The following is a 23,495-nucleotide window of genomic DNA, read 5'->3' as shown; positions in this document are numbered from 1 at the left end:
GCTAATCCAAGTGGAGCCGACCTCAGCTGTCCCGTCTTGTCTATTTGGCACCTCGACCCAGATGGACTCATAAATTATTATATCACATCACATATAAAAGATCAAAAAGATGATCTATTGATTCATGTGTACTTTGACAGATTGATCATTGTCAGGGAACTATGAAGATGTAAAGGTATTCGTCCAATTTCACCTAATATGAAGAAGCCAAGTGATGATATCATTTATTTCGCCAAACAATTTCTGACGCATGGCGTGTGCTACATTATTACTGGAGGAAAACAAGTCATACATTCATCTCCTATTCCTTCGCTTTTGTTGCCACCAATTCAATCAATCGTGTCACGTTCTCATACGAAGAACCTCCCTCCATCATCGCTTTCCGTGCCTTCTCTCCAAATTCTTCAGCTCTCCTTCTCCTCTCTTCTCCCTCCTGCCCTCCGTCCATCAACCTCTCCACGGCCTTAGCGACTTCCTCCCTCGAGATCCGCGCTCCCTCTTCCGGCGATTGCCTCATCTGCTGCATGGAGGTCTTGACGCCCACCGCGACTCCGATCCCGAGCACATCCAGGATCAACTTCTCGTTGAGGAATTGCTCCGAGAAGAGCGGCCATGTCGCCATCGGTACGCCCGCACTCGCGCTCTCCAGCGTCGAGTTCCACCCGCAGTGCGTCAAGAAACCACCCACCGCCGGGTGCGACAGGATCATCACCTGCGGCGCCCACCCCCTGATCAAGAGACACTTTGAGTCACCTTCTTTCTCGAGCTTCTCTTGCAGCCATTGGTCTACTGCGCCCGGAAACCTTTCCAGGCCATTGATGACCCAGATGAATGGCCTGTTTGAGGCGAGCAGACCGTAGCCGAGCTCCATCAGTTGTGCGGGTGCGAAGCTGCCGAAGCTACCGAAACTGACGTAGATCACGGACCGTGGCTTCATCGAATCAAGCCAATCTAAGCATCGGCTTGCATCCACTGACAGCTTCTTACCCCTATTAGCCATGTCCAACCTCCCTGATTTATAACACAGCGACACCGGTCCGATGGTGTACACCTTCTTCCCGGAGGCCGCCGCTAAGCGCTCGGCATATCCTGGCTCCAATTCGTCGACACTGTTGACGAGGACACCGTCCATGGCTAATTCGCCCTCTCGTACTTCATTGCAAATCTCCGTGAAACGAGGCAACAACTGGAATTGAAGTGGTAGTTGCTGCCTGGCGATCTCGAAATGAAATGGCAAGCCTGGGACTACGAAGGGCTCGGTCGGGGACGACGCGCGCTCATGGGGCCTGTAACAGTAGAGGTTGTGCATGCAAAGAAGTGCGAAGGAGCCAAAGCCTTGGAAGATGAAGCATGGAATGCCGAGCTCGCGAGCAACCTCCGGAATCCACGGGTAGCGCGCGCCGCAGATGATGCAGCTCGGGGCGATCGTCTGCTCTCGAAGCAGCTCCTCCAAGGGCTGCCGCAGAAACTTGGATCCGCGGTAGAGGTTGGGCATCAAGTCCATGGAGGGTAGGCTGTCGCCGGTCTCGCAGCCCTCCGGGAGGCCCACCTCCACCGAGGGTAAGGGGAGGGTGGCGAAGCGGATGGGAAGACCCGAGCTGGCGATTTGGGCGATGGTCGGGCTCAGTCGAGCGGCACCGTCCCGCGTCATCACGACGGTGACGGTCACGCCACGCTCGGCGAGCAGGCGGCCGATGTCGATCATGGGAATCGTGTGGCTCATGCCCAGCCACGGGATGAGAACAAAGTGGAGGTTCCTAAGACCGGACTCCATGACTGCCTTGGTTGAGCGGTGAGTAGGAGCGAGTCTTGTTGAGGCACAAGCGGTTGGATAAGAGTATGCTTGGGAATGAGATCAAAGGGCTCCTCTTATAAAGCTTCCAAGGCACCATCAGATGAGGAGTGGTATTACGACAGACGGAAAGAGAATTCCATGACAGATTCTGACCCTATGGAGCCATGAACGAAATTTCTGAAACGTCTCACAAGCCTCGCCTCGGTGGACATCAACGCAAAACTCTCCTGCTATGACGACACTATGAAACCCATGTCACTACGTCAACAACGTGCCCCATTAACCATTGACCAGAAGGATAAATCAGACTCGGTAGACCAAACATACACGGCTGATGGAGCTTGAGGCCACTATGACGAGCGAAGTGGTAGACTAAGAACAAGACGTGTCAAACTTGAAAGGGTTGACCTCAACTCAAAGGTCAACAGGAGCAGGTCATGTCCCTGATAACATGATGTCGACAAGGAACGACTCCAAGGCCTCTTGAAAATGTCCACTTTCCTTCGTCTAGTCTATCGGAGAAGGATCTATCCATCTTTAACTTCGACTGTCACGACGTTGTCATTGCTTTCTTTTATCTTCCACAGTCACGATCTTTGTAGCAGGCTAACTTTACCTTCCGCTTCCACTGTCACAACCACATATTATTTTGTAGGTTCAATTTGCATTATGTAAAACTAACATAATTCACTTAAAAAGTACAGCAAAAGAATTAAATATCAAAATGGATTAAGTAAAACCGCACATTCAATGCTCTTTTGTGTGTGCTTAATTGATTATTGAACCATTCTTTACCTTTGAATCATTTATTGGTATCTGTTCAAGCTCTTACAATTATCTTTGTGTGCACATCGGCCATGATAATTTTGTTAGTGCGTTAGCTTATTAACTTCATTTTCTTTTGCAGGTAGTGTTAGCTTATTAACTTCATTTTCTTTTGCAGGTAGTATTAGAGTTGGCTCAAGAAATTTATCAAAGGATAATTTGACAACTCAAAAAAGATAATAAAGCAGAAAAATAAAAGAGACAAAGACACCAGATTTATGTGGTTTGATTAATTGATCTACGTCCACGGACGGATGAGGAGCAAAACTCTGCTATAAACATAAAACACCTGAAACTACTAAACAAAAAAATCTGAAACTATAAACCCAAACTATTTTAACTAAGTACGGACTTAATAGAAATTAAACCTTTTTCTTGTGATGCATCTAGCTTCAAAACCCAGACCCTTATTTATCGTTGTAATAAGAGATAACAAACTTGATTTTCTCGATGCGGAACTACGTGGAACTTGCCAAACTAACAGGTAGCATAAACAAATTCTCGTAAATAACATCTGTTGCTGCAAGCAGAAAGCAGAGGGATTAATATCTAACCTTTCTGCAGGTCCGATCTTCTCTTCTGCATTTATGTGTTATGATCAAAATATAAACAGCAGACGATGCAGAACTTAAGTGTTTCCACAACCGCTGATCTGATTTGCAGCAAGCTACCAACAAAAAAACAATTGTTAAAACAGTAGTTGTAATGCAACAACAGCAACAAAGCTTGAAAGGATTACAACTCTGAGCCGAGTGCAACATATCTCGAGAGAAGAAATTGTTTCTTTCATAGCTATTCAAACAAGTTCCATTTTCATGCAAGAAGAAAAGCCTAGAGAAATCATCAAGAAGACACATATGTAATGCTTTTTGGTACTCTGGATATTCCTTTGAATAACATATACAGAGGTAGGGATCTGGAACGAAGACTTCTAATGAAAGAGATATGACAAAAACAATAGTTTTTAGTTCAAATATTTTATCTGGCATTCAGTATGAAAGACAGAGGCCATTGCAAAATCCATGAAGTGAAAGAGCCTCTTTTTTTTTCCATTCTTGCCGCCAGCCTAAAATCCACTAGAGACAAAGGCCAGTCCAAAATTTATGAAGTGAGACAGACTTCTTTGCCATAAGCCTAAAATCCAGTAGAGTTCTAATTTTTTGATGCAGTTAATGTGCTTACTCATGAAGGCTCAATAGATGCACTACACATTTCTTATTCAAAAGGAGTCACAGGCAGAACCATCTGAGGAACAATCTTAATTCTTCTATATATATGAAATTTAAAGAGTTGTATCCGGCTAGATAAAGGTAGAATAAAGAATCTAGTATTTGAAAAGATAATGTACTTGATGAGATCACCGAGAAAGCTGTGTTTAACAGAAATTCCTCGTCTCTGACAAGTATCCAAAACCTGGTTAGCAGCAATAGAAACTACTAAATTCAAGAATTTGACGTTAGAGACCCACAATTGTTCTCCTCTTTGCTATTTGTTTGAGTAGCCTGGCAATAAAAAACATACCAAAGCCACCAGATGATAGTTCAAACTCTAATCAGAATAGGTGGTAACTTACCTTCACAAAACTCCTACATGATGAAGTAATGCCATGAACGAATCTAACTTGATTACAATGTGCTTGTTTCAGCTTGAGGCATCTTCTCGATGACTCTTCCAAATTCATCACGATCAACCAAGATATTCAATTCAAACAAGCTCTGCTGCGAAGTAAGCTTAGCCTTCAGCTCGAGCACCATACATCCTACTAAGACCTCCTCCTCTGTGCTGCAGCTTCATACATATATACCACTTACCTTGAGATCAGGCCTAGCTCTTCTGCCTCTTTCTGCAGCAATCTTAATGAGCTGACCTACTCCTTTCTGATCAAGCACCTGATTCCACACAGGAACAGATCAATCTCCCATAAGCAATAGAATAAGATTCTTTCATGGACTTGTGTTTTACCTCAAAGGGATCATTTTGGAGGATGCCTTTGGATAAGTAGATGGGAAGAAACTTGCGAACATCATCCCTACTGTATTCAAATGTCATCTGTGTGAGGTCATTTGTTCCAAAAGAGAAGAACTCTGCCTGCACAGCAATCTGCAAACATGAAGTTTTGATGTAGCAATATTTGCAGATATTGCTAGTAGATTCAACTTGAAATCTTGAGTCAAGCTTATAACTCAGTTGTTGCATCGAAAGGAAGACACAGCCTTGGATACACATTTTACCTCATCTGCAACAAGGGCAGCCCTTGGAACCTCGATCATGGTTCCGACCTTGTAGCTTATGGAGGTTCCCATCTCAGTGAAGACTTGCTGTGCCACTGTTCTTATCAGACTCACTTGATGCTCAAACTCCTGACACTCAAAAAGTCAAATAGATTCGGTGTTGAACACTCAAAAGTCAAGATAATGTAAGGTTCGTGCCTGAGGTGTTCCTGTGAGAGGAACCATTATCTCTGGCAAGACTTTCACTCCCTGATTGCTCATGGAGATTGCAGCTTCAAATATGGCCCGTGCATGCATTTTGGTCAACTCCGGATATGATATGCCAAGCCTAACAGAAGAGTTCTTTCAGTGACAAGTGCAGAAATCATTCAACAAGCATTACAAGAAGAAAAGAGAGCATCGTTGGATCCAACCTGCAACCACGGAAACCGAGCATGGGATTCACTTCAGAGAGCTTCTCTATTCTTGAGAAGACTTCATCCTCACTTGTGCCGGTCTCGGCGGCCAGTTTGGTGACGATGTCCTCGATGTTACCCTCCGGCCACGGCTTGACTTGAGAGGAAGTCAAAGAATGAATGGTTCGCGGTTAGTTTCACCACCTTCAGCTCCGGCACGACAATCAAGCCGACGCTCTCCAAGTCCGAGTCTCCGAAGCTCCTCGATAAAGCCAATCCGAAGTCCCGCACCCACAGCCTCGGTGGGTCAGGTCTGTATGTCTCCTCGTTGTCGCTCCAGCTCCGTGCGTTGGGATCCTCCTCCCCCGACACCATCGCCCCGTACTGCCTCAACCTCTCGCGCTCGTCCTCCCGGAGCGGCTTATGGTCGCTCGACAGGTCCTCCGCCACCACACGATCTCCGTCCCAAACGCCTGCCACCACCCGCGAGTCCCCCACGTTCGCCATGACGAAGGTGTCCCCCCGAACGAGAACTGTGACCGCGGTGGTGCCGCTCGAGGAATCGTCAATCTTGCTGTCGTGGAGCGCCATGTTCGTGGCGGCGAAGGTCGAGCGGTATGCTTCCGTGGTGTTTTCCCACAGGTGAGGGTCATCGGCCAAGATGTCCGTGAGCCTGTCACGGACGAACGCGGAGCACTGGGCGTCGAAGTCTCCGTGGCCGTCGAACACGCCGAAGAATTGGAGGTCCGGGTTGCCCTGGAATTGCGTCTTCACGCAGAAGCTGTCCTCGTTGGCGCGGTCTGGCCAGCCGGGGTAGTAGCCCCGCTGCGTGAGGGAGGAGTATTGCAGGCGGAGGCCGACGCATGGGATGGCGGAGGAGCCGAGCGAGGCTCCGAATATGACGTGGCGAACCCTAGGGGGCGGGGAAATCGAGGGGTCGTATTTGTGGACTCGGGAAGGGTCAGCGGCGGTGTGGGTGGAATGGCAGTGGATGCAGCAGTTGCAGCGGCAGCGGCACCACTTCTTGTAATGGCCAAAGCACTCGACATGCACACATGCCATCCTAAGTGGTACAACTTCAAGCTTCCAATGAAGAAGATTATACGATGAACTCTTTCTCTCGTTCGTAGCTACATCTGATACGGGTAATCTGCAGCACCTGATAAGGCTCAAAAAGATGGGCAGAGAATAAGTGAAGAAGCAACAGTGACACAATAATTGAGTAACCAACAGGGTCAAGAAAGGATGACCAGTTAATTAGGCAAGGGAATAAAGAACGTTAGGCCAACAGTTGAGTGTAGCCCGGGGTCAGCTGAGGAAGATGAAGGCAGCAAGAGAAGTATCAGCATGTCGAGATACACGTTCGGAAAGAAGTATCAGATGGAAGTCAAACACCAATCAAACAATCATAATAACTTGAAACATAATAAAATCTTATTACAACTCCTCGACAAATACTTTGCAGCTAATCTGCTGCTCATTCTTAAGTGCACTCGAAAGGAAGATCGCACCCCTATTTATTGTTTAAACTCATGATAAAACATACTAATATTATCTTAACACTCTCCCGTAATACCAATATATCTATATCTAGTAATGGTGAAAGATCAATACAACCATATCAATCATCTTTACAAATACCTTTCATGATGCGCAGAATGAAGCAATAAATATCTTTGACATGTAGAATTTAACTGCTAAAGCTTCGATCAGTACATGGAGGGTGAATCTGGATGGCAAGACATCCAACACATAGAATTGTCGTCACAAGATATATAAGTGAAGAACAACATACTTTAAGAGAAAAAGATGACTTTGAAATTGGGAAGCACAACACATCTTAGGAGGAAAAGATAATCTTGAAAGTTAGTATGTCTAGAAAGAATTATCAGCATGGTTCATAAGATGACAATGGCCACACAAGACTCATAGATTCATATACCAAAAAATAAGAAGGGATCTGAATTGGTAATTATTTGCATGAGCAACATATGACATGTAGAACCAGATGGATAAGAGAATCTAAAACAAATACTTTTGAGTGTCAACCATACCAACATCAAGCAAGTCAAGATCCATTGTGCCAATAGCCACATAACTGCAATTCAGAGCATCATGAAGATCTAATGGAATAAATTTAAAAAAAACTTACAACTTTTGTGTTTTCGTCCTTTTCGAACACTTCACATATTTAAAGCACCTCACCGAATGTAGTTTCTTTATCTCACACAACTATGGAAGTTGCACAGATTAAAATTTGTACCTCAAGAACTTGTCATGAAAATGGCTACTGAATATATCAACGGAACTTCCTGAGAAAGTTTCCATTTAATTGGTGCTCCTTTCCAATGCCGAGGTGAAACTACATTGGCACATGATAAAATTCCTGAGAAAGTTTCCATTTGGTTTCATCAGGCAGAAAGCATTGGTGCATGATAAATATCATAGATACTCTTCGTCGGTGTCTTCATAATCACTGTCGTCATATTCAGAAGCAGATTCTTCGTCTTTCCTAGGCTGTAACAGAGATTTCATGTCGAATGATGGTTCTGTTTCCATTTCTTCAATCCCAATAGAGTCATACTTCATCCGTTCTTCGAATTTTTCATCACTACAGTTAAGCAACCATGCCAGAGAACACTTAATGCCTCTTTTAGAGGTAATCCGATGCCTAGGTCTCACTGTGGACTCGATACCATAGGTAAAGAAAGCAGGAAATAAAACAAGTTCTTCCAAATCCCTATCCATCTCCGACTGGAAATACTCAAAGCTCATTTTCATGATATCAAGATTCAGTGCGAGCAATTGGGGGCACCCTACGACCATTCTGCCGACTTGATTCAACAAAAAGCCACAGCCTTTGAGGAAATCTACATGCTTCAATACGGTAGAGCGGCTTAGGCTAACAGCTTGAGGCATCTTCTCGATGACTCTTCCAAATTCATCACGATCAACCAAGATATTCGATTCAAACAAGCTCTGCTGCGAAGTAAGCTTAGCCTTCAGCTCGAGCCCCATAATATCCGGGTATTGCGCTATCACCGAAGCTGCTGCCTCCTGCCTAATACCAAACTCCAGCAAAGCCTCAACATTGGGTTTCACCTGCTCCTCCAAGCTGAAGCCAAGGATATGAGGCCTTTTCTCTATCAATCTCGCAACTGCAAGCCTTGGTAACCCGATCGACTCGAGGTACTCGACGAAAGGCTTGATCACCTTTCCCACTCGCATCCCCAATATCTCTGGATACCGTGTAAGGACGCCGCCTATCTCTCTCCTCGCAACGCCGATCCCAACCAGATACGCCACCGACGTGCTCATGGTGCCCTCTAATTTGAATCCGAGCACCTCCGGGTACTTCTCGAGGACCCTGGGGATGTCGTTGGGCCGTATGTCCAGGCCCTGCAAGTACTTGACGACCGGCATGAGGTCCACCACGACGCTGGAGTGGAGGACCTGCGGGTACCGCCGCAGGAACTCGGTGAATGTGGCCTTGCGGACGCCCAGCTTGCCGAGGTAGTCGAGCACGGGCACGATGTTCTTTTTGACACTGCAGCCGAGGACGAGCGGGTAGCTGTTGATGTCGTCCACGGTGAGGCCGAGGGAGTGGAGGAATTCGACGCGCTCGTGCATAACGTCGACGGTGACGGGGAGCTCGAGGCCGTCGAGCTCGTCGGGGACGACGCCGAGGGAGCGCAGGAACTCGTAGACGCGGGCGCGGTTGGCGGCACGCTCGGCCTTCATCTGCTGGAGGCTGGGCCGCGAGTAGAGGGAGGAGGGGGAGGGCCGGCCGGGGACGTCGGCGGCGCGGCGAGAAGGGGCAGCGGAAGTAGCCAAAGGGGCGGCGGAGGAGGAGGCGTGCGTCCGTCTCCGGTAGGGTTTCTCGGGGTCAAAGATGGGGTTTTTCACAAGGGGGTGTTGGTGGGCGAGGCAGACGATGGGTGATTTGGGGTGGGAGAAGAGCAAATGGCCGCCGGGGCGACCGAGAACTTGAACCTTCATGGTTTCCGGGATGAGATGAGAGGAGATTGGGATCGGAGGGGAGAGCGTGGTTTGGATCAAATATCTTGCAACGAAGGCTAATTGCATATTAGTCCTTGAATATATAGTAACTGTACATAAGGCCCCTCATGTTAAAGAGTCTTTACGTAAAAAATCCTTGTACAAAGTGAAAATAATAATACATTTGCTCCTAACAATATCTCCCTCCAAATTCTCCAATTGATATCCATAAAAAAATTTCAAATTACCGAATAATTTTAATAAATTAATAAATTAGTCTTTATATAAATAATTAACTAAATATTTTTGAGTTAATAATGTTGTTATGGAAAGATGTCGTTGATGTCCAAATTAACCTAACGTGGTTCAAACACAGGATTGTCCGAGGTATCTTCAAGGTTAAAATACTGAGCATCCAAGAAGGTCATCCGAGGTGTCTCCAAGAGAGAAATGCTAAGCTCCCAAGGAGGTCATTTGAAGTGTCACCTATACAAAGATCGAGATTGTAAGAGATTTACCGAGTCGGTCCATCCAACACACAAGTTAGTAACTTGAGGTATATGAGTGTAGTCGCCAATAGTAAAAAAGTGATCCTTTCATTATGTTAAAAGCGAAGTTTTATACCTAGTAGTGAATAAACGATATATTCTGTAAAATATTTTTTAGGGGATAAGCTTTAACTGCGTTTAACAATCTCAATTTGATCTTTTTTTCATGTAGGTGACAATGGTCAAGACAACCTATAACTGTCTTATCTTGGATCAATATCCACACAAGTAGATCAGTGAGAGATAGCTTTTGTCTTGTTCTAATGTGAATATGTCACACGAAAAACATATGTCGAATTATAGTTGATCAATAGTATTCTCATATCATTTATTCTCTCTCGAAGTTGTGCTTCGAGGGCTTTTTGATAAGGGTCTTGAAGTATGACATATGGCCAATTCGACATGTTAATCTGACACTCCTTTGATTACTTATTCGATGGGAAGTAGGGGTTCTTGACCAATGTACTTTGGGCACACCCAAAAATGGATTAGGAACTTATCCTCCCTAACTCAAGCAACAAGATGATCGATGCATGCCGACTAGCCCACCTCGAGTAGAGGGGGGTCGGTACCCGACCCCTCCTCCATGGTTAGCGGAGGAGGTTAACACCTAAACCACCCACCTCAGGAAGAAAGAGGGGTTGACACCTGACCCCTGCATCGTGATCAGCATCGATCTCTCAACCTTGTGCAAAGGTGGAGGTTGATGCCCGACTTACTTGCCTTGGGCGAGAAGGGGGTTGACATTCGATCCCTCTACTATGGTCGATGGAGATAGTCAGTACTCGACCTATAACCTTGAGCAACAAAGGATTGGTGCCTAACCCCTCCACTTCAAGCTAGCCTCGAGAGAGTTAAGTTTTTCTAACCTTTGTCTCATAAGCAAGCCTCGCTTTAGGTAGGCTGGGCTTTCTCGGCTTAGTTTAACTTATGCCTTTGAAGTCTCTCTTTAGATAAGATGAGTTTTCCTAAGTTACGTGTTACGAATTTATTTTATCTTGTGCTTTATACCAAGATAGATTTCTTCCTGTGTGGGTCAAGTTATGCCGACTCATATATCTCAGATGCATTTTGCCTTATACCTCCAACTATGACAAATTTCTTTCTATGTGGATCAAGTTTTATCGACTCATGTGTCTTTAACACATTTTGTCTTGTACCTCATGCTGTGATGAGTTTCGCCCTACATAGGTTAGGTTTTGCCAACTCATTCATTAAGTATACTTTGCCTTGTATCTCCCGTTATCGAAGATTTCTTCTGAGGTAGCCTTTACACATCAATCATTTTCACACTCTAAATTAATTAATATCTTTTTGGATTTAACTCGAAGGGACACATTTCTTCAGAGAGATTAATCTTTTCCTATAAATCATCTTTAGTCATGGGGAGAGACTCATTCTCTCATCTAAGCCTTTATGGTATTCCTTAGGATCTTCTTTTTCTTAGCCTTAGCTCTTTACTTTAAGGCAAGTTAGTCCTTGGTCCTCTTCATAAAAACGAGTCGATTCCTAAGTGTCCTATCCTCTAAGCGGGTTAGCCCTCTAGCACCTTGGCCTTTCAACACCTTGATCAAAGAATTTCTTCGGCATTTGTAGGTTGGGATGTCTTTCCTTTCTCTCATAAGTTTTTCCAATCTTATAACTATCAATTGTTTAGGAGGTTAGCACTCCGTCCTCGGACAGCTTAATGGTAGAGGAAGGTCCAATCTCTCCTTTGCCAAGTGAGTCAATCCCACTAAACTCAAAAATTCTTCATGATTTAGAGTCCATGAAAAGCATATAAAATAAGGACTTGATGATAAGCAAACAATTGTGGGATCATTTGTTGGCCAAGTACTCCATCCCAATTGAGTTCAAGCTGCAAGTCCCTTAGCCCGATCACATATGACCCAATGTTTTGATTTTTTTGTTTGTCTTCTAATGCCCTAAAGGCGGGACTTTATTTTCCCTTTCACCTAATAATTGTGTCTTGCCTCCAATAGTAAATGATATTACACTCACAAATGACGCCTAACTCATGATACTATTTGGTGGTGTTTATCGAGGAGTGCTACCATACAATATTATCATGATATGTAAACTCTTTGTTGTTTGTTTTTAGTTGTGTAAGGCAAAAAAAGCTACTACAAAACTACTACCTAGCTACTAAAGAGGGATTTAACGTTAATAGTACCTCTTTCAATAATAAGGGTTAGAATGAGTACTTCTACATATATATAGGTCGGGATTGAGGGTTTAATCTTACTTGATCTATGCATTCTATATGTAACATAATTTTCTTCTTATTAGACGAAAAGATAGATCAAGCACTTAGGTTAAGAGGTGTGCTCTCTTCTTCTAAGATTTTTATAAAGAAAAACAAAGATTGATCGATTGACGTGGGTCTCAACTTGGCTCCTGAATTTCTTTGCACCCACCTTCTTTTTTTTTTTTTTTTTTGGTACTTTGGATAATTAACCTATGCAGCCTCATGTCTTTGATTTCCTATGGGTATCGATATTCGAGCCTTACGGAGAAGAGGAGTCGATTCCTGTTCAGGCATAACAAGAGCTTCTTCAGCTCTTCTCCTATTTGTTTATAAGTCATTACTCGAGGTATTAGTCCCGATTTAGTCTAACCAATCTTTCACTACCAATCAGTCAAGGAAGAAGATTGTAAAGAAGATGTCTCATCCTCGATAGGTTAAGGAACCTAAAGTAGTCTAGATTCCCAAAGAGGAATTAAATAAAGTGCCTCTTACCCCTCAAGCACTAACATTTTTAGAAGGCCTTTGAAGCTCAAGTTCTTATCGAAAAGAAAATGAGAAAGACCAAGGTTAGTATTTGATTTATGAAATGACAAGCTCTTGTCCTTTATAATACTAAAGATAGGTAGTATACTAGACTCATTTTCATACATATCATTGTAGCCAAGATGAGAGGGCTTACAAGAAGGATAGAAAATATGGAACAACATTGAAGTTACGGAGCAACACTGCCAATAGTCCCTATGCACCATGATAGCAAAACAAATTTACCATTCCCCCTTAGAGGTTTTACTTGATGTAGGCTATCGTAATGAAGTGTTAGTAAGCTAAGCTACAACTAACCCCTTTAATGTCTTATTATTATATAATGTTAACTCTTTTATCTTTGATTTATAGCATCATCATGATAACGCAACCCTTTTATCTTTGAGTTACAACTAACCATGTATGGGATGATGACTCAATGATTAATCAACAATCTCTTATAATCGACAATCTCCAATAGGAGATGCAAGGGCTAAATATGAAGAAGAGAAACTCAACGCTTGTCACTGAAGTAGAGGTTCGAGGAGCTGCCAACATAATTGGAAGAGGCAATGACACTTCATGGATAAGGTTGAATAATTAAAGATGATCCAAAGCAACAAGTATAGCATGGAGGATGAGCTGCTATGATTTACCGGAGAGCTACATTCGCCGATGATCTTCAACTCTAAGCTTGTCAGGTAAGTTGTCATAACGAGTAGGTCATGAGTGTGACCAAGCAATTGACCACCTTGAATGAATAAATTCAGAGTTTGAGTAATAAGTTAGAGACTCTAAAAGATATTTTATAGGCTGATGATGACCATGATACTGAGGTATCAAGTGGAAGTTATTATCGACTATATGGCCTCTTCCAAGTTCAAAAAGGGTTTAGATAGGTCAGAGGTCACCTTGAATCAGTACTGATACTATGTTACCTTAGCCCATTTAAAGACGAGGTGCCCAGAGATTAAGGAAGACTCATTTATTGAGTACCCTAAAAACTAAAATATTTTGATAGCTACCCAAGTCCCCTTTAATGATGACCCCGACTTGCCACCTTACTCTGATGTTTACTCATTGTCTTGTCATGTTATGCTGGCCTTTACTGAGTCATTGGATTTGTTTACCCAACTTAATACTTATGTCTTTACTTTGTCATACCATCAAGTTGGTCCACCCAACTAATCTTCTATTTCGGTAGATTAAGATTCTATTTTGGATATAGAGATCCGATCGAGTTGGTATAGATTTTCTAAAGTAATAAAATTTCTTTCCCTTGCAACATCTATACCTTGAAAATATTTAATTTTTTTACAACTGATATCAAAGATATGTAAGATTAAGGCTTGACGCTTAGGGAATAGTTACTCTTTGAGAGATTTCTCAAAGGTAAAATTTCTTTAAGTTTATAATATGTTAAGTCCTTGGCAATACCACCCCAATTGTTGTTTTAAGGTGATAAGTTGCATCTCAGATGACCTTGACAACTCGATAGGGCCCTCCTAATTTGGCACTAGCTTGCCCTCAAATTTAGTTGGGTTCTTGAGTACAACTTTTCGAAATACCAAGTCCCCTAATGTAACTCCTCAAATCCACGTCCATGACCATCATCCCGGTGTTGAAGTATAGCATTGCTGGCGGCCGTCGAAGGTGCTGGAGAGGGTGGCGTCCGACCAGAATGCGTCGGTGAAGTAGTTGGTGAAGTTGGCGTGGTGGTACTCCGATGCCGCCACCACGTGGCCCTCGAGCTCCACCTCCTAGAGGTGGCAGATGTCATCGACGACGATGATGTTGGTAGATGACTCGGCGGACCTCGGGTGGGAGGATGTCAGCCAGGTAGATGCGCGCGTAGTTGAGCGACTGGTCCAGGGCTTGGCGGACGACTTAGAGATGCGGCTGCGCACACAGTGGGAGTCGAAGCGGTACATGCGGAAGTCGAGATAGGGGAAGGCGGTGCGGATGCGTTCCGCGGGGACAGACGCGGGCATGCTCGACAGGCGACGGATGACATCGACGTGGATGCTGGAGGCGCAGTCTGCAAGGAGTAGGACGAGTGCCAAGGGCAGGAGGCCTTGGAAGTGGTGACGAAAGGAGGAAGCCATCCTGCCACAGCCGAGAGAGGAAGTGGTAGGAATTGAAGGTGGCGTTGGAGGCGAAGGAGAAGACGAAGGGGTTAAAGGAGGGAGGGCAGGCGATAAGTACGGGTGAGCTGGGAAAGCTGTCAATGGAAACGGGACGGAGGGTGAGACGCACGGGAGGAAGACCCATCGACGACATATTACTGTGACGTGTGATGCTGCTATCTACGTGGGGGTGGGGGAGGGGAAGGCGCGTTGAGGTTATCGAGGCGGTTAGAGGAAGGAGTCGGGTTCGGCTCGATTTGATCCGGATGCGGACCCGACACAATTTTCCAAAAACCCACTAAGAAATTATTTCTTAAGGGTATTTTATTCAGCAGGCAATCCGTTTCCGGTGATCAGCACCTTCGGATCCCCTCCGTCTCAAACCATACCTCTCCGTTATTGGACGTTTCCGTTACGTTATGCGTTGAACCGTATCATCTTCGTCCTCGGCGTCTCTGTTTCTCTTCGCCCTTCTCTCTCCTCGTGTTGTGCCCTAACTATAGCGCGAAGAAGCACTCTCCGCCATGGATTTCCTCAAGACGGTCTTCTCCGCCGATCCTGAGCCCTCCCAGCCGCATGATAACGACTATCGAGGAGGAGAGGGCGGCGGCGCTTCGGAGTGGAGCTTCGGTGGTTTCATCAAGACCTTGGCCTCCAGGTCGGAGTCGGTCATCCAGACCTACCGTCGCGACCTCGTGGAGTTCGGCACCTGCCTGAAGAAGGAGACGGAGGCAGTCGGGAAGGCTGCCGCGCGCGCCGTCCGCGACCTCGATGGCTCGGTGTGGCGGGGAACCGGCAAAGAAGCGGTGGAGACTGGAGAGGACTCCGGGTCAACCAACACCGTCAGCTCTTCCCGGCGGTACAGCCGATTCGACGTGGAGCTGCTTACAGTACAGTCAGAGGTGCGTACCTTCTCGGAAGACCCGGAGGAGGCCGAGGACTTCAGCAAGTGGAGATCCGAATTCGATTTGGTTGAGAAGGAGGAGGAGATCGAGAATCTTTGCCGTGAGAATGGAGCTTTGCTTAGGCTTTTGAACAAGCTGGTGCCTGGTGTTGTGGAGTACGAGACATTCTGGTTCCGGTACTACTACCGGGTGCGTAAGCTGAAGCAGGCAGAGGACGCCAGAGCAAAGCTTGTGAGGAGGAGGATTCGGAGAGAGGAGGAGTTGGAGGAGCTGAGCTGGGAGGTTGATGATGATGACGAGGGTGACGAGGAAGAACTTGAGACGGAAGAAAACAAAGAAGAAAAGAAAGACAGGGAAGCGAAGTCGACCTGCAAGTCGGATGAAGCTGTGGTGGCTGAAGGGTCATGCAAGGACGGTGAGTTCTTAATCATCTCGACGCAGAATTCTGTGTCAGAGGAAGATGATCTCGGGTGGGATGAGATTGAGGATTTGGGCGAGCATGATGAGAAGAAGGGTGGTGGATCAGTGCCTGGACGATGATGATCCTTCCAATCCTTGATTCGACGACATTGCTTGGCCAATAAAGATTGCTTTTTTCTTGATGTGCATTTGATTGTCAATAGTTATTTACCTGATGTTTCAACTGGGATGGTGCTTGCCATCTGAAAGCGAGGAAAAGATTAGATCAGCTGATTGTAAGCATCCATCTACTAATGAGAATAACCAACAATAAGCAGCTTAACTTTTCTACTTCACCATAAACGCAACTGTCAGTCCTTACCTGTCATTAAGGTTAAGCAAATATCATACCCAGTTAACTAAGGGAAAGAATAAACTGGTATGTAGTTGATAAGCACAGTATATACCTTCAGCTCTTTATAAAAGTCCGATGGTTTTATGAAGCTGCTCTCTTCATCTGTGCCTGTAGAACTTGATATAAAGTTGATGATGGTCTATATGAGTTCTTTTGATTACACCTGACATCTCATAATTTCAAGCTAGTCTATCTGAATAACTCTTTAACTGAAAACCACCAAATTCTTGTGGAGATCCAAAATCTAAATTTAACCAAAGAAGTGTGACTCAGAAATCTATCACCTTGAAGATGACACTAACATAAATATTACAAAATTCTAAGATTCCCAGGAGAGGATTCATGCAAGCTTTTGCTAACCTAAAAATGGTGTAGTAATCAGCCCTCCACTTCAAAGAGACTAGCCACGCTAATGGAAAAGGAAACTTCTGAACAACAAATACCTCTCCACCGTTCTTGTCACAACCTTAACTACATGCACTGCACCATAAAACAGAAAATGCACCTCAAAAGTTGCTGACTTTGATCCCTATAGTTCTTTAAGAATGATCCTTGAGTCACACTCAGTGACTTTCTGGAGCCAGGAGCATCTATGCTTGAGCTTCTAAGGGAGATGGCAACGACGGTAGCCGTCTCTTCTGGATACGAGGCGGAAGATGCTTGGTGTACTTCTTTGGTCCAACCATCCATGGTAAGAACACGCCTGTGCCATTGCGTGGCGCCTTCTTGCTGGAGCTCATGGCCACGGCTCTAGGTGGCGCCAGCATGACAACAGGACTACGAAGAGTCAAACCCCATGCCGCTGGAATCATGCCGTGAGGCCCATAGGCAATGACTCCAGCATTGGACACTTTTGGTGCAGGTTGCCACAGGGTCATTGCTTTGGTTGGCTGTAGCGCGGCTGGTGAATCTGCCAGGTGATTGGCAGATCTAACCTTCACAAATGTGATGATCATCCTCTTATTTGGTGATGCGCACACAACATGCCTCGCCATTTCAGCACTATTGCCACGCATAACTAGGAGCGTCCTGCAACAAAGTCATGTACGATTATACAAATTTCAACCTTCTAATCATTGGAAGTGTCTTATTTGATGCTAGTATATTACAGTGTTATGCCTCCGAACAGACGCCAGTTAAACAGGGATTCTTTTAACTTACATCGGCTGATTACCTAAATTTCTACTGGTGCTGCATTCGAATTGGGTAATTTAATAGCATAAACTTGTGGAAAGAATAGAAAGCTAATGGAAAACCATTGATGTAGGATCTAGTCCGTACCCTTCTTTTATTGGAAGGGTTAGGGATCCCTTATAGTTCCCTTCATGGTCACTGACAAGAGACCGCCCAAAAGCCATTGTCGTTTCTGAGAGGAGAAGCGTAGAAATGGGATTGTCCAAATGTGGGGGTTTAAAATATGGCTGTGAATGTTCATCCTGCAGCAGAATCAAGAACTTTGAAATCTCAAGGCATATGTAAGATTTTCCCGATGCTATGAAGAAAAGGAGTTACCTCATCAAAGAAGTTGATTATGCAGCTGTTGGGCTTCCTACTTTCTGGTATTAAGCGCCAATGGACCAAGTGATCAATTACAGTCTGCAAAGCAGGTGGAATTGATTCGATATTACCTACACCAAACATTTCTTTTGTTATCCAGTAGTTATTAGTCTAACACATTGATAAAAGGTTGTTTTTATATGCTTTCGGATGCATTTTGCAAATTTCAGAATTCAGATATATTTTGAATTGTGAGAAACTAGAGGCGTAGTCTTGATTGTACATTGTAAATAAGTGCTAGATATGGACAAAAGGACATCAATGACCATGATATTTATCAATAGAATCAGAATGCTGCTAATAACTTCGAGGGAAAATCATGTGCGTTTGAATGCAAAAATGAAAAATGCACCAAACCTTGTAAGAAATAAAAATAGAAGTTTGGAACAGTTCTCAAGAAGTTGGGGTTTACTTGCTGCATCCTCAGTAGTTGATTGGAATAGTGGGACGCCAAGCTGAATGATCTCTCTCTTGTTCCCTTTCATTTGTTTGTTGAAGAAAATAAATGTTTCTCCTGAAAACATAGGCACAAAGACAATTGTGGGACAAATTCAGCATCTGATGATCAGATTGGATCTATGGTGATGTTATGTATACCAAAGTATATATGTGCATCGATCAGAAATGGAAACTTTATATACTACGTCCCTGCAATTATGCTGGATTTTTTCATATCATTTGCATCACATCATGAACAACATCAGACAAATTGTTTACACATGATGTATACGAATTGAATGCTGCTATTACCAAAGTTCAGATATTAGCAGAAGAAAGGCAACTTTTACTTGCAACTTCATTTGTAAAGCATGAGATCAAAAAGCAGAACAAGGGACTTGCTTAGTTCTTGCTAAGCATAATCTTACTATAGAAAATTAACTGAAGCACAGATGCCAAATGCCTTAATTCACTTCATTTCTTTAAACTCTTCTATTATATTTTGTTTAATTTTCCATTGCTCTTATTTAAGAAACAGACACTTGCAATTAACCCTTTGGTGAAATCCAGTGCTTGATCCATTTCTAGTCAGCAAAGGAAAGATCCTGATATTTTATTATGAGGTAGATTCCAAGTCTAAACTACATAATGAAGCCAAGTAAAAATTTAAGTAACTTTTTATCATTACCAACAACATAAACCCTCCAAGATGCTGCATGCTAACAAATGGAAACTCTGAGCCAGATTCAAGAAAACAAGGCTAGTCCATGTAAGGGAGAAACTCTGATGTTGGTTGTAGATTGAAGTTCATTTAACCACAGTGGACTCTCGTAAACTCTGAAATATCTACAAAGAATTGAAGCAAAGAGTGAACAGGAAAACCACCAATATAAGTTTGTAACTCTCTGGTCCTCTGAGACGTAAATAACAAGCCTAATTTGCATAAAATCATGTCAGCCTCCAAGTATTTGAATTGACCTCTGAATAAATAGTAATCTCTTGAAAAGCAATCCTACTATTTTATACTAAAAACCAATTCATATCAAAGAAGCAATGAACATTGTTTTTTTACCTGAGAGTTCTCCTCTGCGTCCAGCAAGACGAAGTTCATTAACGTATTCAGCAAGCCCGACAAGCTCTGAGTCTGTGAAAATGTCCTCATACAACTTAAGACCTTTTACAACATTGACCTGATCAACAATTACAAAGAGCAATTAGCAAATTTGATCATATAGGAAACTCATAAACATATAAATGAACTATTAGCCCTGTGGCATCTTCTATTGCATCACTATACAGAAAATGCTAAATGATGTTAAGATGGAACTTGCCATATGCCCTTTCACTGCCTCCTTGGCCACAAAACCTTTTGAGATCTTGATCCTTTCAGGACGTGCCAAGCAATCTTCATGGTCCACGCAAATATTGACCTTGTCGAACAAAGTTCCTTCCTCTTGAGATCCTAGAAGCAACAAAATATTTTAGAAACATTAGTACCGCAATAGTTGAAACTTTTTGAAATGTTATTGCCTCAATTGATGAAAATTTTAGACACAACTGCTTCATATCCAATGTATTGTTGCAGAAGCAAACAGAAAAATTTCAAAATAAGCTTCTGTTGCAGTTTATCATTATGGATCTTCATAATCTAGTACAAAGAATTCTAAATCAATTATTAGACTAAATTGAAAGGATTCCGCAATCAACCAGGTAGCCAAAAGGCACATACCATGGTCAGAAGTAGTTCCTGGTAGCCATTGGAGTAGTGATTTTAACCTTTAATATTTCCAGAATTTGTTTGATTTATACTAATTTAATCACATTAAGTTGTATCATCTTAGGTGTTTCACAATTTTTAAGCAGTGTTCAGTAATTTCTTGGAATTGTAAACAAAATCGATAAAATGATTAAGGATGACTCACCTGACAACTAATAACGTTGACACAAAAGAACTCTTTAACTTGGGAAAAGCTGCACATTGGGATAATTATGACATGCATATTGGATAGCATTTTGATATCTTCGGGACACTGAATGTCAGTACTAGTGAGGTATGCTGGAATCCAAGTCTGGTTGAATGAAGCAACCCAAATGGTCGCAGATGTTTGGTTTTTAGTTGCATGGAGTGCTACCACAAGGAATTCTCTAATATAAAGAGAGTTGGCACATAATCAGATATGCACCACTAAAAATTGATATATGATTAAAGAACATATAGTATTTCCCTCACAATGGAGTTTCACTAAGTTGCTATTTAGATTTAGGAAAATTTAACAAAATAATTTATTAAGAAAATATGACAAATGGAACTGTTTGGTATGGCAAGTTAGCTTCCGACACAACAAACTAGCAACGTAGTCTAGTTTGATTATTACCTTGAGGCTTCAAAGATTCGAGAAATAGTTACCATAGCAGCAGAGCTGCCTACACATATCCTAATCCATTTCTCCTATGATAAAAAGGCCTAGACCTACCTTCATTTAGAATTTTCAATTTTTTGATTCCAACAAAAATGATTGATGTAGACCATATCAAGTTACTTCGAGTGACTTCAAGGCAGTCAAGTTTCAGAATTTTTGGGCTAATCATTTTCCCAAATGTCACAGACATATCAAAGAGCAGATGTTCTAGATAGATTCACCATAACTGATGACAAAACTGAAGCCTCACCCCTGATGACGGAACGGTCGACTGCCATGATGCTTGCTCAATGGAGAAAGTTCCTCGAACACATATCTAGACCGACGTCGAACACGTTGAACTTCTAGACACACAGGCCTTACACGTTTCTAGTAATCTGGGCCGACCTGGTGAACGCGCAGAGCAGACCGAAAAATGTGGCCGAGGAAAAGGGCTGACAACCGCGGGCCCCGGCGGGCTAAGATTTTGTATATTCTCTCTGGGTCCCACTCGTGAAGGGTCGATTAAATACTCGATTTAGGCGGCTACGTACCGTTTCAACCTTGGATTCCTTGAGACGTGGGACGCGGCCACCGCCACCCCCCGTCTCCTACCTTCCCGTCAATAGACCCCGCTACAGAAAAATGTAAATTAAACAGCAAAAGCAGCAGCCAAACGGCTGATTTGTGCCGCCGATCGACACGCGGCTTGACCGGCGCATCACCAAACCAGCCCATCTGGGTTGGTTGACCACCGAACAGAGTAGCACGTGCCCCCGACCAACGCTCCCCCAACCAGATTCGAGGACCATCAGCTGATCCAACCCGTCCGATGATGATCAGACGGCCCCAAGCTAAACACGTATTAAAGAAATCGCTGGATCCCCATCGCACGGGTCGAGGCCTAAAGCAAATGCCACGTGACGCATTCCCGGAGCTCTCTACCTCTATCCGACCCCAAAAAAATAAATAAAACCTTCCATGTGTCGTAGCTTCTGCCACTGGCATGCATCTTATTTTCCAAGTTGATGTACTCCCCCCTTCTAAGGACTGCGTGCCCTCTTTAGGAGACCCCTCTCACCATAAATCCAAGACGAGAAAGTTACTTGAAAGTTACATGATTTCAACACGCTCCAGAGGAGTACTTCAATGCCCCCGTTCGTGAACCCATTGACGGGCCAAAGTAAATACGCTAACTCGACGACGACGCCCCCTACCGCTAGGGCGGCGGCGTGGAATGGAGGTAAGTAAAGATCGGGGCATCTGGGCCGTCCGATACAACTCGCAATCCCTAACATACTAAAGAGGTAGAAGAGGTGGGTGACTCCAGCTTCGCTCCGGTGCGGACGACTACCCAACGGTGACGGAAACAGATCTACCAATTAGGAATGCAAATGATGTTAAAACGATCTAAAACACGATGGCATTATTAATATAAAAACAAATGAATAACATTAGTGATTTATTCAAGAGTTGAGAAATTATGGTTACCTCCTTTGCCGTCACCGTCTTCGGCACTCTTGTGATCTGAAGAATCACCGGAACGAACCTCCGCCGGCGCCGCTTCCTCCTCGAGGCCGACCCTACCTCCTTCGGTCAGTTCCCCCTCCGCAGCAGCACCAGTTGCAGGTTCCTCCGCCGCTGCCGCCGCTTCATCTTCAACCGCGATCGTAGCGCCATCGGCGGCCGTATCCTCCGAAGCAGCATGGTCCTCATCCGCCTGAGCGTCGCCGCTCTCCATCGTCTTCTCCTCCTCCGGCGTCGCCGCCAGCTGCTTCGCCTCCAGCGGCTCCTCGGCCGCGGAGGCGAAGTAGACCGCCGCGGAGTTGGCCGCCACCAAGCCGAGCTCGTCGGTGATATCGGCGATGGAGTAGTACTTTTGCATGTGGAGCACGGGGATCCAGTTCAGTCGACGCCGGTGTATGGCAGCGAAAACCGCCTCGTACTCCTTCCCCTCTCCGATCTGCACCAGGTGCCCGCACAGGGCGTCGATGATCGCGTTAGCCGCCGCGAACTCGCCCCGAAACCACGCGATCATCGCGTCCCTCGCGTACACCTCCGGCACCGCCGTCGCCATCACCTCCACCGATCAATCACTCCTCCTCCTACTTTCCACCCCAATTCCACACCAAAATTTCCCAATTTATCCTGAAATTTCTAGCGGAAGGGAGGGAGAGGGAGGAACTTGAAGTAATTAGCGCAAAAGAAGTATCTGAAAAATGAGACGACGAGCGAGACTCCGAGCCGTCCATAAATACTATTGGAGGCAGTACACGCCGTATGCCACGTGCCGAGCGAGGAGGACCGGAGGACAAAAACCGGGACGACCATGACGGTACAGCGATCGGAGGTGATCGCACCGTCCCGGCGAAATGCGGCTACCCACCTCACCATCGCGGTGACGGGATCCCCTTTTGCGCCTTCATCTACGTGGTCCTCGCCCGATGGGGACGTCGATGCCTCCCCCGCCGCTCGTTCGGAGGGATGCGTGGCGCGGCCTGTGGGGCCAGAAATCTCGGCCGTCCGATTCCCGGGGACGGTTGGTCAACCGGCCCTCCCTCGAGCGATTCCGTTCGACGGTCGTGATCCAGCTTCAGTCTCTCGACGGCCGTGATCTCCCTGAAATCATTTAATCCGTTGTTTCCCGGCCGCGTCACATTATTAGTCGTATACGTTTTCTTTATGTATTCGTT

General features: G+C 44.6%; 4 protein-coding genes across 10 annotated transcripts; 1 reads left to right on the top strand and 3 right to left on the bottom strand.

Annotated features, from left to right (window-relative positions):
• Positions 1 to 199: 199 nt before the first annotated feature.
• On the bottom strand, positions 200 to 5,215 carry LOC135631372 (UDP-glycosyltransferase 73D1-like). 7 transcript variants are annotated; one of them, XM_065139010.1, is made up of 7 exons: positions 5,050 to 5,215; positions 4,852 to 4,980; positions 4,583 to 4,720; positions 4,194 to 4,509; positions 3,969 to 4,033; positions 3,175 to 3,287; positions 200 to 2,423 (listed from the first exon to the last, which is right to left on the bottom strand). In XM_065139010.1, exon 7 carries the CDS (start codon positions 1,772 to 1,774, stop codon positions 302 to 304), a length of 1,473 nt encoding a protein of 490 aa, XP_064995082.1. In that variant the 5' UTR covers positions 1,775 to 2,423; positions 3,175 to 3,287; positions 3,969 to 4,033; positions 4,194 to 4,509; positions 4,583 to 4,720; positions 4,852 to 4,980; positions 5,050 to 5,215; the 3' UTR covers positions 200 to 301. The 7 variants fall into 7 exon arrangements, with proteins under 7 accessions (XP_064995082.1, XP_064995090.1, XP_064995067.1 ...); XM_065139018.1 differs by having other exon boundaries at positions 3,969 to 4,015; XM_065138995.1 differs by having other exon boundaries at positions 3,969 to 4,509.
• A 2,144-nt stretch (positions 5,216 to 7,359) lies between these two features.
• LOC135631367 (transcription termination factor MTERF4, chloroplastic-like) lies at positions 7,360 to 9,287 on the bottom strand. Its single transcript, XM_065138981.1, has one exon. The coding sequence runs from the start codon at positions 9,243 to 9,245 to the stop codon at positions 7,689 to 7,691; it is 1,557 nt and encodes a 518-aa protein (XP_064995053.1). The 5' UTR covers positions 9,246 to 9,287; the 3' UTR covers positions 7,360 to 7,688.
• Positions 9,288 to 14,256: 4,969 nt separating this feature from the next.
• LOC135631363 (uncharacterized) lies at positions 14,257 to 16,282 on the top strand. Its single transcript, XM_065138974.1, has one exon. It carries the CDS (start codon positions 15,214 to 15,216, stop codon positions 16,132 to 16,134), a length of 921 nt encoding a protein of 306 aa, XP_064995046.1. The 5' UTR covers positions 14,257 to 15,213; the 3' UTR covers positions 16,135 to 16,282.
• Positions 16,283 to 16,673: 391 nt separating this feature from the next.
• On the bottom strand, positions 16,674 to 23,029 carry LOC135631361 (RNA demethylase ALKBH10B-like). Its single transcript, XM_065138969.1, has 7 exons — positions 22,294 to 23,029; positions 19,735 to 19,865; positions 19,476 to 19,593; positions 18,378 to 18,479; positions 17,921 to 18,036; positions 17,690 to 17,844; positions 16,674 to 17,437 (listed from the first exon to the last, which is right to left on the bottom strand). Exons 1-7 carry the CDS (start codon positions 22,877 to 22,879, stop codon positions 16,999 to 17,001), a joined length of 1,647 nt encoding a protein of 548 aa, XP_064995041.1. The 5' UTR covers positions 22,880 to 23,029; the 3' UTR covers positions 16,674 to 16,998.
• Between the last annotated feature and the right edge of the window lie 466 nt (positions 23,030 to 23,495).

This window comes from Musa acuminata, chromosome BXJ1-3 (genome assembly GCF_036884655.1).
Source record: "Musa acuminata AAA Group cultivar baxijiao chromosome BXJ1-3, Cavendish_Baxijiao_AAA, whole genome shotgun sequence".
Taxonomy (NCBI): Eukaryota; Viridiplantae; Streptophyta; class Magnoliopsida; order Zingiberales; family Musaceae; genus Musa; species Musa acuminata.
Note: the sequence above shows the minus strand (reverse complement) of the source record. Positions and strands in the feature narration are given on the sequence as shown.